Source organism: Microplitis mediator, chromosome 2 (genome assembly GCF_029852145.1).
Source record: "Microplitis mediator isolate UGA2020A chromosome 2, iyMicMedi2.1, whole genome shotgun sequence".
Classification (NCBI taxonomy): Eukaryota; Metazoa; Arthropoda; class Insecta; order Hymenoptera; family Braconidae; genus Microplitis; species Microplitis mediator.
This window is the reverse complement of record NC_079970.1, coordinates 2,740,342-2,754,849: the sequence shown is the minus strand read 5'-3', so window position 1 is coordinate 2,754,849 and position 14,508 is coordinate 2,740,342. Positions and strand designations below refer to the sequence as shown.

At 31.5% G+C, this 14,508-nt stretch overlaps 1 protein-coding gene and 1 long non-coding RNA gene across 3 annotated transcripts in view; one reads left to right on the top strand and one right to left on the bottom strand.

Moving 5' to 3' along the window:
• Window positions 1–2,402: 2,402 nt before the first annotated feature.
• Window positions 2,403–14,508, bottom strand: part of LOC130662895 (MAP kinase-interacting serine/threonine-protein kinase 1-like) — a 40,710-nt gene continuing 28,604 nt past the window's right edge. For both annotated transcript variants that reach the window (XM_057461851.1, XM_057461852.1), the window contains 4 exons: window positions 9,676–9,810; window positions 7,329–7,685; window positions 6,620–7,187; window positions 2,403–6,524 (listed from right to left, as the gene is read on the bottom strand). In XM_057461851.1, the coding sequence (XP_057317834.1) occupies window positions 6,065–6,524; window positions 6,620–7,187; window positions 7,329–7,685; window positions 9,676–9,810 (1,520 nt within the window). In that variant the 3' untranslated portion in view covers window positions 2,403–6,064. The remainder of the gene's footprint in view (window positions 6,525–6,619; window positions 7,188–7,328; window positions 7,686–9,675; window positions 9,811–14,508) is intronic.
• On the top strand, window positions 8,335–9,811 carry LOC130662901 (uncharacterized). Its single transcript, XR_008989120.1, has 2 exons — window positions 8,335–8,485; window positions 8,615–9,811. It is a non-coding gene; the product is annotated as an uncharacterized LOC130662901 (long non-coding RNA).

Here is a 14,508-nt window from a genome sequence, read left to right as displayed (position 1 = left end):
TAAAAGGATAAATAAAAAAAATTATTTTGTTGAAGTGATTCCATTTCGCCTGAAATTTTTACCAGCAAAACAAAAATTTTTATTACACAGTGTAATTATCAGCGACTAATGGTTTAATTAATAACTGACAATAATTAAGAAATAAAAAACAGTAATTTTGTAATTATTTTTTTTATTTTCGATGCTCACCATTAAAAATGCATATCAAGTACACAATTAACAGTTTTTCGCACCAATACAAAATTTTTTTTTTCATTTTCATCTTCATTTTTTCGCAGCTTATAATTACATCGAGTTACAATCAGCAGAATTGTTGATTTTATTTACGCTACTCGACATGTAAATAAGCGCAATGAAATAATTTTATTATCATTTCATTATATTTTATTTTTCATTAAATGTATGATCGATTGGACCCTGGAATGTGTGAGTATGTCGAGTGTGTCAACACCTCCAGGGATTTTAAAAATTTTCTTGCTCCACAAGTTTTTCTTTTAGATACAAAAGATTGTTAGCGTCCTATCCGATAAAATCGCCGTTTCCGGCGGATACAGGGGACTGAGTTAAATCTCCCAGTGCAATCTAGTCTTACATTCATTACTCATGTATTTTTTTCCTCCATTTATTTTATTTTATTTTATTCAAAACAGTCCTCCGTCGTGCCTGTATGCCTTCGATTGATAAAACTTCCGCCTTATTTTTTTAAACTCCTAAGTCTTAAAAACTAATTACACTATTATATAAATTTACTTGGTTTTTGTCCACATCCTCGCTATCTATCAAAGTTGGATTTACGCGACGACTCATAGATCTAATCTTGTCTCAACATATTTTTTTATATTTGTTTTCGTTAAGACCTCGCGTTATATCATTACTGATAATTCTCATACATTACAAAATTGTTTTTCAACATTCGCTTAAATTATCAAATAGTTACTTTATTGTATTTTTTTTATCATTATTGCGCAATGAATTCAAATTTTGACAACTGATAGATAACTCATGACATAAATCAAACATTTATCATTTTTATCGTAGACTAGGAACGAGTTCAACTAAAATTTTTTTTCTCAGTACATTAGATGGTACCAGCGCGTTGTCCATCAGAAATAATTTCGTATAAAAATATCACATAATTAAACTTCCAATTTAAATTTAAATATTTAAGGAGACGTGACAAATGCTGTGGAAAGACTCACAATTTTTTTTTAAAATAAATAATTAATTTAAATTTACGCGCCAATAAAAAATGATTTATTTTTTATTGTCTAAATTTTCAAAATTAAAAACTTAAATTTAAATAAAATAATTATATAAATTAAAAATATATACTTATGTCTTTCCACGCCACCCTGAGTATCTTATTCGATAATTACTGTATTATTATATAATTATATTTTCATCTCCTTTATATTTATATTTTAAAATCTTTCTCACTGACAATCAACGACTTTGCGATTGCATTTTAAAACATGATATACTTAAAATATAATAATTAAGTTTGTACGTTCAAAATCCAGTCTCAACATTACATATATAATATATATGTATATATTATGATCCGCCGTACTAAACCACATTGCAGAGAATTGCCATCTTACATAGACACAGTTAATCACATCTCATTGTTTATTTATATTAAATTATTAAATGCCTTGAGCTCATCACTAATTAATCAATCAATCAACTAGTGGTTTTAATAAATAATAATTGTCCCATTGAGGTGAAATTTACTGTGTAATTAATCAGTTGCGATTACATAGGCCTATTAAAAGCAAATTAATTACTCAATAAGTCATTCATCATAACGTACCATCGATAAGATTTACAATTGTTATTTTTTTTTAATTACAACGAAGCGCATTAACAATTAACGTCAACGCGAAAATGTATCAGCGTTAAAAATATATATTTATAATTATTTATTAATTACTATTATTATTATTTTATATATTCTACTGGGCATTGAAAAATAAAAAATATTTTTTGGCATTTTTTTTATATTTTATAGATTTTTTTTTTTTTTATATATTTTTTGTGGGTAAGAATGAGGTCAGGACGTAGGAGGTAGGACGGAGAGGATATATATTTTTTTTTCTTTTTTTTCTTTTTTTTTTATGGGTAAGTGGGTAAAGTTTTTTTAAAATTCTAACAATGTCATGTAGGCATCACCGTATTTATATATAACAGTTGGTCTAGGTGGGCGTTTTTCTACACACCTTTAAATGTATATATTTCTTATATATTTATTATTTTTATAAAATAAGTATCTATTAAATGGATAAATTAGACGAAGGCGTGGGAGGAAAAAAGGGTTTAAGAATCGCCTGATGTTATTTTATAAATATTTAGTTATGAATTTTGTTAATGTTAGTGATAAAAAAAAATAAATCAACACAAAATAATATAAAACAAAAGTTGTCTTTATTTTAAATTTTTTTAGAAAATAATTTTAACTTGTAAAATTACTCATTTATTTTTTTCTCCTCTCGTCCTCATATTAGAATTTATTTTATGTTTTTTTATAATTCATTAAAAAAGTAACGAAAATTTATCTCTCGCCTATCGCGTATTTTATACTCGATGTGTACATTATCATGGCGAAACAAATATATTTTAGTATATATATATATTTATATTTTTTTTTAAATTTGTAATCATAATCATCAAGTATTTGGTTATCACTTTTTTATCAAATTCACTGCATCTCACTCTGTTCTTACAAATTCATGAACAGTAGATTAAAAAAAAAAGAAAAAAACTCAATTTTTTTCCTTATTAATAATTGATATTTTTTTTCATGTGTAGCTCGTTAGTTCGCGCGTACAAACTCTCAATCACGACAAAACACAAGACATAAAAACCATAAAACAATAAATTTAACAAAAATTATTAATGAAAATAATTATTTTATTTTTTGTTTCTTTGTTTGTTGTATAGGTCAATTGTTTATAAATGAAAAAAACTAAAGTAGCAAATAGTTTTGACGTCAATATATCGCTGGTACCTTCGGAAAAAACCAAGCTCGCTATACAATAAAGTATCTCACATACATTACATTTTTTTTTAATAATAAATTTTCATTCAAATTTTTTATGGCCATTTAGTACGATTTTACGCATCACTTTTTTTATTTTTCATAAAACATTAGCTTGACATTCATTCACATACTGACACACACATCATTACACGCTGATTAAACCTACAATTTTTTTTATTTATTTTTTATTATTATTATTTTTTTTGTTTTTTTATTCATTTTTCTTTTTTTTCACTTACAGAGGAAGCTTTGCCTCCGTGAGTAATTAATTACAATCACGGAGTTGGTTATAAATTTTGCCCGTATGTTTGTACTGACAACTGACGCGTGGAAAAAATTTTCAAATTTTTTTTTTATTCTTCAAAAATTTATATAAATAAACTACGAGCTAAATGAGTCAGACTCGATTGACAATTTGTATCGATGATTGTTATTAATATTGTTTTGCAATTTACAATAGTATTTTACACACCTAGGGAAGTAAAGTAAGAAATGTCTCAGATCACATGTAATTGTTGGCCGAGGCGAAGCCGAGGTCAACAAACATGTGATCTGAGGCTTTCTTATTTACTTCCCGAGGAGTGTATACTATTTTTCTCCTCGACGGAGGCGGAAAGCGGCAACTTCGTTTTGCACAGCGGGACGAAAGTTGACGCTTTCCGCCCGGAGGTGAGAAAAATATTAAAACTGATGTCATCATTTGCAACCAATCAGTGGTCTCTTCAATCACAGTGTGATTAAATAAAGATTTTTAAAATCCAGGTCTTTTTAAATTAACAGAATCCACTGATCGCTGAGTCTACTCTGATATTTTATTTCTCATACCTCGAGTCATATTTATCTTTACATTTCATTCTTCTCATTCTACACAGAATCAAGTACATTTTTTTTTTCATCACTAAACAGAGCAACTGAAACAGATCAACGTGTCAAGCTGATGACAATTAATGCCTTGACTTTTTTTTTTTTTAATTAAAAAAAATGCATTTTTCAAAATCCGTTACAATTTCTGTCAGCGAATCTAATGGAAAAAAACTTCTACGCAACTAAGATTATATTACACGACGATGGTGATTTTGAGGTCTCATATCGTGTTCGGCGGAAGAGCTGGGCACTGAGACATACATATTTATGTAATGAGACTTGATCAGACCGATAATTAATGCGCGGGTCTTTTATTCACACGTACTCTTTATTTTTACTTCTCTCTCTCTTTGTCAGTTAATAATATGTGAGTAATGTATAACTGTATGAATGTATTTCTGTAACATGAGTGTAATTATGTAGTGTATGAAATTTTTAAATAATTGTTTTATGAATAATAGTAATAATAATAATAGTAATAATATGTTTGTTTTGTAGCATCGACCATTTTTTTTTTTTTTTTTTTCTTTATTTTCGTTCACACGATCAATGTGGCCAGCTGTAGACACTATTTTTAAACGTTCCCTCGTCTGCCCTGAGTAAAAAAATTTATTTCCACCTCTACGTTTAAAGGAAAACACTTGAGATAGACATTGTATTATATCGTAATTAAAACAAAAAATATAAATGTCGAGGAAACAAAAAAAAAAAACGATAATTGCGAGATCTGTCGCATTAATATTTTACTCAAAGTAAAATTTTATAGAGCGATCTTTTAGTTATTTTTATTAAATTTTACGAAAAAAAAAAATTACAATTCCACGTTTATAATTTTCATAAATCCAATAATTTACACTAATGGACTTTGAAAAATAATGATATATAAATACTGAAAAAATATGAAAATATGCGTGGAACGTGGCTGAAATAAAATAATAAATTTTTTTTTTATTTTTTATTATTATCAACTGAATTATTTTTTTTTTTTCGTTTTACTGCCAATCAGTAGGCGGTGGGATCGATGATAAAATATATGATAATTCTTAAATTTATACTTTTATACATAAAGCTAATTATTCGATCAATGTGATCGTATTTTTTTTTTTTTGTTTTATAATTTTTTTTTTCGCTTATACTCTAATTACAAACTTTTATTTTCACTTTTCATTTCTCCTCTCCCCCTCGCGCGTATACTCTTTATATTAATTTTAAAATGTCCTGCCGCCTTATTCGCACACAATACAGGTACTACTTTAACAAAATTTTTTTTTCTTTTTTCTTTTTTTCTTCTTCACTTATTGAGATAAATCTTATAGACTACAATCCTACGCGATACTTGAGACATTTTTAATGAATTTTTTAAAAAACCGATATGAAAAATTGCCCTCAGTCTATTTATCATAAAAATAAAAAAAAAAGCATTGACACTTGTTTATATTTTTATAGCGACACAATAAAACTTTCCATTATTTTAATTTTTTTAAATATCTGTCATTTAAAATCTAAGCGCGAGTCGTAATAAAAACAAAAATTAATAACGTACACAGTAATAAATAAAATAAATTCAAATACGTGGCCATGATGACACATGCGTTGATCAAAAATTACATCGTCAAAATAAAAACAAAAAATAATAATAATAACTACATAAATACCATCTGTTATTGTTGTCTTGCACTCGCTAAGATCGCGGTGTGTGTGGGGGTAATTGTCCAATTAATTTTTTTTACAGCAATGAAATAATTCCTACATTAAATTACATGTTAATTATCGCGCTCGAACAATGGGATCAAAATAATGAGTTGAGAAAAAATAAAATAAAAGGAAAGTGTTTTCGTGCGCATAAAAATTCAAGAGATTGCTGTCAATAATTACAATAAATGACTTTGGGCGAAATAATAAGTGTGTTATTTATTTCGTTGTTGTTGCCGATACTAATAATGCATACGCAATTACTAAACATTAAACTGTTGGTTAATCTCTTGACTGATCTGACATCGACAGACAAAATATGGCATTTATTTAAAATTTTAGTTATTTATTTGTTTTAAATGTACTGTCAATGGTATTACTATAATCAACAGATTGTAATAGTAATTTATAGTAGTAGTTTACGGCGAGAAAGGAGATTTTTGTACGGTGAGTAAAGATGATACTTTTTCAGCCACTTGGTGATGCGACGATCGCTGGATTACGGCGTTCGAGAAGATTAGAACGTGCTTTTATGCGGCGCTGCATCAATTTACTCTCACTTGGAGGCGATAGACCGTAGAGATGAGTCAGCGAGTCTTTGCCGTTGATACGATTATCACTGATGAACTTGGAGTCACTGTGTTCGAGAATTGAATACATGGAGCATGACTTGCGACGTGAATTAGTATCAAATTCACTGGAAGAGTGGGCAACGCAGTGCTTGCTGGGCTCCGAACCTTCGCTGCTGGTGTCTGACATGTGGCCGTAAGGATGATTTTCATCATCTGTTGAAGATGTTGAAAGTCTCGGCTCACAATTTTCAGCAAGATCTTCAAGATGGTTCACTGAAAAGTGTTGATACACTACACGATTGACTGCCATTGCTGACTCGGCGAATGCTGAAAGTTCACGGGCGGAATTGTTCCTTCTAAAAAACAAATAAATAAATACATGTTATTTTATTTTGATTTTTGATTAAGAAGACGTGAATAAATTCAACTGTGATTGATAAAAAATAATGACCTTATTATCTCAGGAGTAATAAGTGGCCTGTTGCCAGCAACAGTGATAGTGGGACCCGGATTTATCCATGGATGATTGAGAACACACTCAGCACTCAATCTCTGGTGCGCATCTTTAACAAGCAGACCGCGGATAAGGTCCTTGGCATCCTCAGAAATGTCTTTCCATTCTCTGGCTGGAAAATCGTAATCTCCTTGCTGGATGCTGGTGAACAATAACTCTTGACACGCCTGACAATTTTCTCCTCTCTCCCATCCGCATTCAGTACCGCAGTTACCATAAAACGGTGGGTATCCGCACAATAAAATGTACATTATGACGCCAAGACTCCACAAATCACAACGTTTGTCATAATAATTTGACTCGCCAATAAAGGCTTCAACAACTTCTGGTGCCATAAACTCCGCGCTGCCAACTGGTGTTAGTAGTTGTGGTGTTGCAAGTGGACTTTGTGAATTGTTAAATTTAATACCAGATCCAAGATCAAAGTCGCAGACTTTTATCGGTGTCAGTTGGTCTGGATGGACGCAGAGAATGTTTTCCGGCTTCAAGTCTCTATGTGCGATACCTGTTGTTTTATAAAAAAATAATGAAATAATTATTATTTTTAATTTCGTTCTACTGAATATATATAAATAATCCTGATAATTATCAGAGAAAGGTGTAAATTAACATCTATCCATTGTTATTAATAATTGCTATAATTAACCTTTTTTATGGAGGAAATTAAGTGCTCCAGCGATCTCCTTGACAATTTGACTGGCCTCTCTCTCGCTGAAGTGCACGCGTTCTTGAATTCTTCTTAGCAATTGCCCTCCGTTTATTTTCTCGAAGACAAGATAGAAACGCTCGTCGTCCTCAAAGAACTCGATCAGCTGGATTATGTTCGGATGACCCTGGCAATGATGGAAAGTCTCGACCTCCTTGAAAACTCTGGTACGAGCATGTCCAGGGATCTTGTCGATTATTTTAACTGCGTACTCCAGATCTGTGTACAGGGACGTGCAAGTCTGCACTGAAGCGTACGCTCCCTCACCCAGCACTTCTCCAGTCAGCTTGTACAGTTCTAACAACAAAACAATTATTTCAATTAATTAGACATTTAAAATTACGATCAAGTGAAAGGTCAGTTGTCATACAATTTAATTAATAAAATCTGATTTAATATTTTATCTTTTCCTCGTTTCTCTGCTTACGCATGTAAAGTCAAAAAAAATCATTGCCTTAAATGGAATCATTACTTGTACTTGTATCTCCATTCGCGGTTTAATGGATGCATTACCGACTACACTAAATCCCAATAAGTTAATACGCGTTTAAAGTTTCATGTGTTATAAACTTTTAAATTGTTTATAAAGTACTCAGTACTTATTATAAATCATGAAAACGAACTATATATAGTTAGACAGTAATAAAAAAATACTTAAACTTTTTTCGTATTATTATTACCGTAATAAAATTATCAAATAGAAAGTAGCAAAATAAAATTTAATTGATTTTTATTAATGATAAATTTCTGTATTGATTATTTTGATGTAAAGATTTTATGCGAAAAAAAGACAAAGTTTAAAGTGTGCGTCAATCAATACGATCACGCGATTGTCTGTCGTAATTTTTAAATGCTTTTATCAATCGATAACGTTCTAGAAGGAATAAAGTACTGGGTCAACGTGACATTGCATCTCTGACAAATGTAATGCTTGGTTGCACAGAGATATCAAGTGCAATTATTTCATTTAAAATTTATAAAACACTAATGGTGAGATTAAAATTTTTTTTGCTCTAGAAAACGTTCTCCATTTTATGAGTAATTATTTAAATCTTCCGTGACTTAGGATTTAATACTTTTAGAATAAGGAAGTAAAGGTATTCCAGTAGCGTTATTATCGCGGAAGTTTCGTTTCTTGTTATGAAGACATCAAAAATAATAAAGAATTAATTAAGCGCTCGGTTGATGACTTGACTACTCAACTTGTCAACTTTTTACTCTTACAGAAGACGGAAAAGGTGGGAAAAGAATTAATGGAGAGAAAATAAACAGCAGAGTACATATATATGTAATGCTAGGTGGGACATTGATTCGGTCATCGTCCGATGACGCAACACTGCTGAGTCTTGGTGCTGTCTAAACTCGGTCGCTGCACACATACATACATATATTTTATTGTTCATAAGTATTGAATATTTATAATATATATAAATATAGATGTGCATGTAGTCATGCATGCATATATAGATTGCAGTGAACGTACGTCGATTCTGTCTGCATCAGCAATTAATTTTCCTGGCCTCGACTCTTCGCGTCGCGGTGGCCAGCAAACATGCGCAGAATCAGACCAAAGCCGGCATCAAGTTTAGAACGTTCTAGAAGCCAACAGCCACGACTACGACTACGACTACGAGGAGGATAAAGCAGGACAGAATATATATAAATGAGCTGGGTATATATATGTAGGAATAAGGAGTGAGTGAGCAAGTGGCGCCGCTATCTCACTTGGATTTAATAGCGGCAGCAGCAGCTTTTTACTGTACAGGTTGAATAGAGTACCAGTACTGGTACCAAAAGTTATTTTTCTTATTCCCGACTGCCCTGTGCTGTGGATGAGGAGGAATGTAAACAAAACATGGGGTCTAATGTTTGGAGAAGGAAATAAACGTCAGGCAACTGACATAACGCTTCTTTACATTCTGTTCAACCAGTACTTCAGAAACTAAAGTTAAATCCCGGTTGTTATATAAATATAACAAATCTATATCTATATCTATGCGTATGCATGAGATAACGTTTGTTTGTATATATTTTTTTGGTACTTGACAATTACTAAGTACTGTAGGAATAAATACCTACCAAGGATAAATCATCCAACGCGAGCTTATCAACTTCCTCCAAAATTAGTGCTATCAAACCCGGACACACGTGCTCAGTCCTATCATGACCATGTATGAACCCCCTTTATCCGACCCATTATCGCGCAGATGCAGCAATAATCAGCTTGTTTTTAATTAGTGTCTAAATATTCGGAGATCGTGAGACCGTTGAAAAAATTTGTGTTTACCTTGGAAGCATGACGAGACCAAAGACGAGCCTGAACGATTCTTCCTACGTCGTCTGCGTCTAGCTTCTTCCTGTCTTGCATGGACTGAACTTAGTGGTTCTCCTGTTGAAGCCACATCCCTGCGATTTCCGTCAACTGAAACAAAAATTTATTATTTTATTAATATATGATGACATCAAATATTTTTTTTTTTTTTATACTGGAGTCAATATTCAGATATTTATATTTTTACTGAGTTTTATTTTTCTGGGTCAGTATTTTTATCATGGGCATTAAACTTTGAGGAAAATGTGGATCAATAAACTGTAAAGTAAATCGGAGAGCGGGTATTATTATTAAGTATGTATGTAATGTACGTAGAGTTTAAGTACTACATACTCACTTTACTCTAGTCTAGTCTGGTATAGTGTAGGATGAGAGTAAGATGAAATATCAAGACTTTCAAGAGCAACAGAACGCTGATGAGAGTTTATGAGCATTACCAAGTGCCCCAGACTCAGTAAAGCACAAAAGTATAAGATGAAGATGAAGATGGAGAATAAGAAAATGACGAAAGAGACTAAAAACTCTGTACTTTTATGCTGGTTTGAAATTTTTCGAGTTAAATTTTTTGCGACACAAATTTCATCTGACGTTTAAAAAAAAATTGACGTCAAGAGATGGAGATTTATTATTTAAATAAATGCATTTTGCAACCGATATTTTTATTTTTATTTATTATTCCGTTGTAATAGTGGACGTTGATAAATTAAAATATTATGGCCTTGTCAGATTTTATGAATGTGATATTTAGTAATGACAAAAATAAAGTTAAGTGTATAGATGACGTGGGTGTCTGACGTTCGTTGACCGCGATGGCTAGAAAATCCCGTGTGCAACTGCATAAAATAGTACCCGTCTAGTCGTTTTATTTTAATTTGTTGTATTTATTTATTTAGTTTTATTTTAGTCGTCGCAAGACCTGCGATAGACTCAAGTCACACGAGGGAGAAAGTTTTCAGTTAAATAAAAAGATTAAAAATGCAAGTAAACGAAACGGGTTGTCAACAAAAAGCTTTCCTATTTGTGAAAATTAATTGACGAGAGTTGGTCATTATCTTTTTAGTTACTTGCTCTCTCTTTCACTTTTCTGTGATGATAAAAATTTAATTATGGAGGCGAGGGACAAATTGCTGATACGAGGACTGATGTAGTGCAAAATCATCAGGGAGACAAAAATAACTTGTACTGAATACTGTCTATTTGATACGAACTCAAAATTCTACTGGGTTATATATTTCGTACGGAAACCCGAGCACTAGTGAGAAGAACGTCAGTGCAGCGACATCTGCTGCCGGGCAGCGAAGTAATTTTTCAAAAATTTGAATTAATTTCCAAGCCTGGTTGTGTGTGACGCAGTGTTAAAGTAGTGGACTCTGTTGTGAAAAGATCGTAAAAAATAACAAAAAGGTCATGGTATGAAAGAAAAAAAATAACAAAGAGAACTACAGACTGTAAGAGAAAAAATCATGGAAATTTGACGTAAACTTTTCTCATTCGTTTTTATTATACATGCTACCGGGAATTTTATTTTTCTCTTGATACACTGGGGTTATATTAGGGTAGCAGCAGCAGATCCCTAACGAGTTTCGAGAGTAGGGGTAAAAAAATAAGTGCACAAGCTAACAGAAACCAGAGGGATGGCTTTTACTTTGTTCGCATAAAATACGCTTTCGGTTGGGTTCTCTGTGGGCGACGATTTTTAAAATAAAATTCTGCGTTAGTACTCTAGGGTTTTTTTATAGTATCGAGCCGTTATATATAAATACATACGCATGGGGATAAAAAAATGAAACTTCTTGCCAACCGTTTTTTAAACTAAAATTAAATTTGCTCATCGAGTTGTTGAATCTACTGACGGATACATTTAAAAAAAAACTGAATTTTTTAAATTTAAATGTCGGCTCCAATTAATTTGATTACGTAACAATACGATCCGCTGCAGATTTATATACTTGTATTTTTTTTATTTCTGTTGAATGAGATCGTTTTTATATTTTGTTTTGTATATAATAAATTTATTGTAACAATGAGATAAATTTTTTTTTAAATTTATACTGTCGGTATATATCTGTTACTGGATATCAAGCGAGGAAGGAGAGATTGTACGGCAAAAACAATTGAGATATTTGTATGATGAGTTTAGTTGTGTAGAAAATATAATATATACATATATTACAAACATATATGTACATTATTATGTTAGTTGTAAGTAAATAGATTGACTTACTCCGTTTTTTTTTCGTAGAATATGTGGATAGATATGAATAAATATGATATTAACATATGAAAGAATACAATAATACAATTGTCAGCAGTATGTAAAATTCACTCATGTTGGCTGATTCTTGTGAGAGAAATGAGTGGGCGTGGATATTAAGTCGCGTGGGTTCAAGAGAAATCAGACGAAACCAGAACGCCCAGGTGGGTATCTTATATATATATACATGTATGTATGTATATAATTGTATCGAAGGTATGAGCAAGACAACGCGATATGTAATGATACATAAATAAAGACAGAAAAAAAATGGATGATTGACTTAGAAGTTTTTTTCCATTAGAGAACAAATGGATAAAAAAAACGGAGTTTTAATGGCTCGTAAATTTAACGAGACCCTGAGAATCTATAATAACATATGTGAGTCATGATGACGATTACTTTGTCTAAGTAGCCAATATCAGTATTACATACATTGTTTCACTACGTGTTATATTTATATTTGACCTAATAGTTGATAGTGTAAGTAATTTTTATTATCCAAGTAATTTGATTCAATTCTACACAGGACATGTGGCAATGAAAAATAATATAATTTGATAGTAATAATAATGAAAATTAATGGTGACTTAGTGGTGGTTGCAGTTTGTTATTGCAACAATAACCTCGAGACAGCACATAAAGTAATTTTCAGTGAGAATGAACTGATAAAATATAAATGGCGTTAAGAAAATTGTGATTTTATCACGTGAAAAAAAATAAAAAAGGCTTAAAATTATCTGAGCATGAAATAGTTAACACTTGTGTTGGTATGAGAGAATAAATAAATTAATTTATGTAGACAAAGGACTAAGAAGTTAATGAAAAAATAAAGAGAGTTTGAATTTTTAGATAAAAAATGGGGAATAATAAATTTTCGTGTGATTTCGGGCGTGAAAATTTAAATTTGCACTTCGCGGTATCTTGACCGTAAGTATTTTTGTACGGTCGTTGCCGAGTGCTACTGGCTACGGCTGCTGAGAGTTCAATGACTGGCACAGAAAAGGAACGACGCCATTTTAAAGACCTGAGATGTTCAAGTGAGATATTATGTATTCTCGGATACTTCTCATACACAATTATAAGCTATTATTTATGTATATGTATATATATTTACACCGTCATCGCAGACAAGCTAAAGAAGACGAATCGTATATATTCTAGACATCAAGATCTGCTGAAAGATTTAACGTAAATTATTTAACTATAAGTTACAAACGTCATCACGCTCAGTTAATTTTTTTCTAAATCTCTCTTTAAAATAAAACCCTCAAGCATAAATCCCACTATTCGGTTTTTATATAAATTTAATATGTATATAAATAATTGTAGAAACAGAACATAAGTTTTATGAATTATAAACATACTTTTAACTTTAGGACGTAATAATTAGATATACAGTTTGATGCTCGCGGCGTTGATTGAACATAAACATTTAAAAAAAGAAACTCTAAAATTGTTTTCCGGCATCGCGAAAGGAAGCCTGTGATTTTACGCTCGACCTTTCGCTCCAATCTACAGTTTCTTTTTATAAAGACGACTAACCGCGACACGCTAGACAAGTCACTTTAATTTTTAAATCTGCGGGATTATTTACAATTCATTACTCGCTGTTAGTTTTTTAAAATAATTTTCTCAAAGTAACTAAACAAAGACAATGAATAAAAACATTTAATACAGACAATCCCTGATACCTTAGACATTTCAGATCTATAAATAAGGAACAAAACACAGAATGTTCTCACGGCGAGATCGGCGAAAGGTCTTTTGGTAAAATTAATAAATACTCGAGTTAAGAAACTGAAAAAAGTTTAATTAAACGAAATACAGCTCTTGCAATTGACACAATTGCAGCCCGAATAATGTCCCGTTACGTAATAATTATTGTCAAAACGATTAATTAATTTCGGAGCAGACAATTATTTTAACAGAGTTATCAACAATTGAGGGAATTGAGCTCTGTAACAATAAAATACTAGATTGATGATGTTAAAATGGAGTTTCTTTGGTCTTTATAGAAGATTATTATTCCCATTAAATATAAACGTAAATCAAGTAAAGCATTCAACGGTTTAATTTGACATGGGCAACAAGCCCTTTCAAGTTTTTACGTATTCCGGATTCCCCTCTTGTTGTTTAGGTTTCTCTCTTTCTCCATCCTCTCACTTCCCCTCACTATATTTATATATATATATATATATATATATAGGAACAGTATGTGTGTAGTGTTGTATTGGTAGCTGTGGTTCTTTGTTTCGATTCGTCCTGCAAGCGTTTCTGGTTCCACTCGCCCTTTTCTTTGTCCTGGTGATCCGACTAACCCACTTCAGCTCCTCTAAAATAATCTACACTAACGCTGGCAACTGCCGGCAGGAAACTATGTATATGCTCGGTGAATTTTAACGTATATACCAACAGATTGCTTTGATTTTTCTCTTTGTGCGTACGGCAACAAAGAACAAGGGAGCCAGCTAATTTTTACCCGGAAAATCCCTTCGACTGAATGGATTCTCCACGGGAAATCACGTAATACC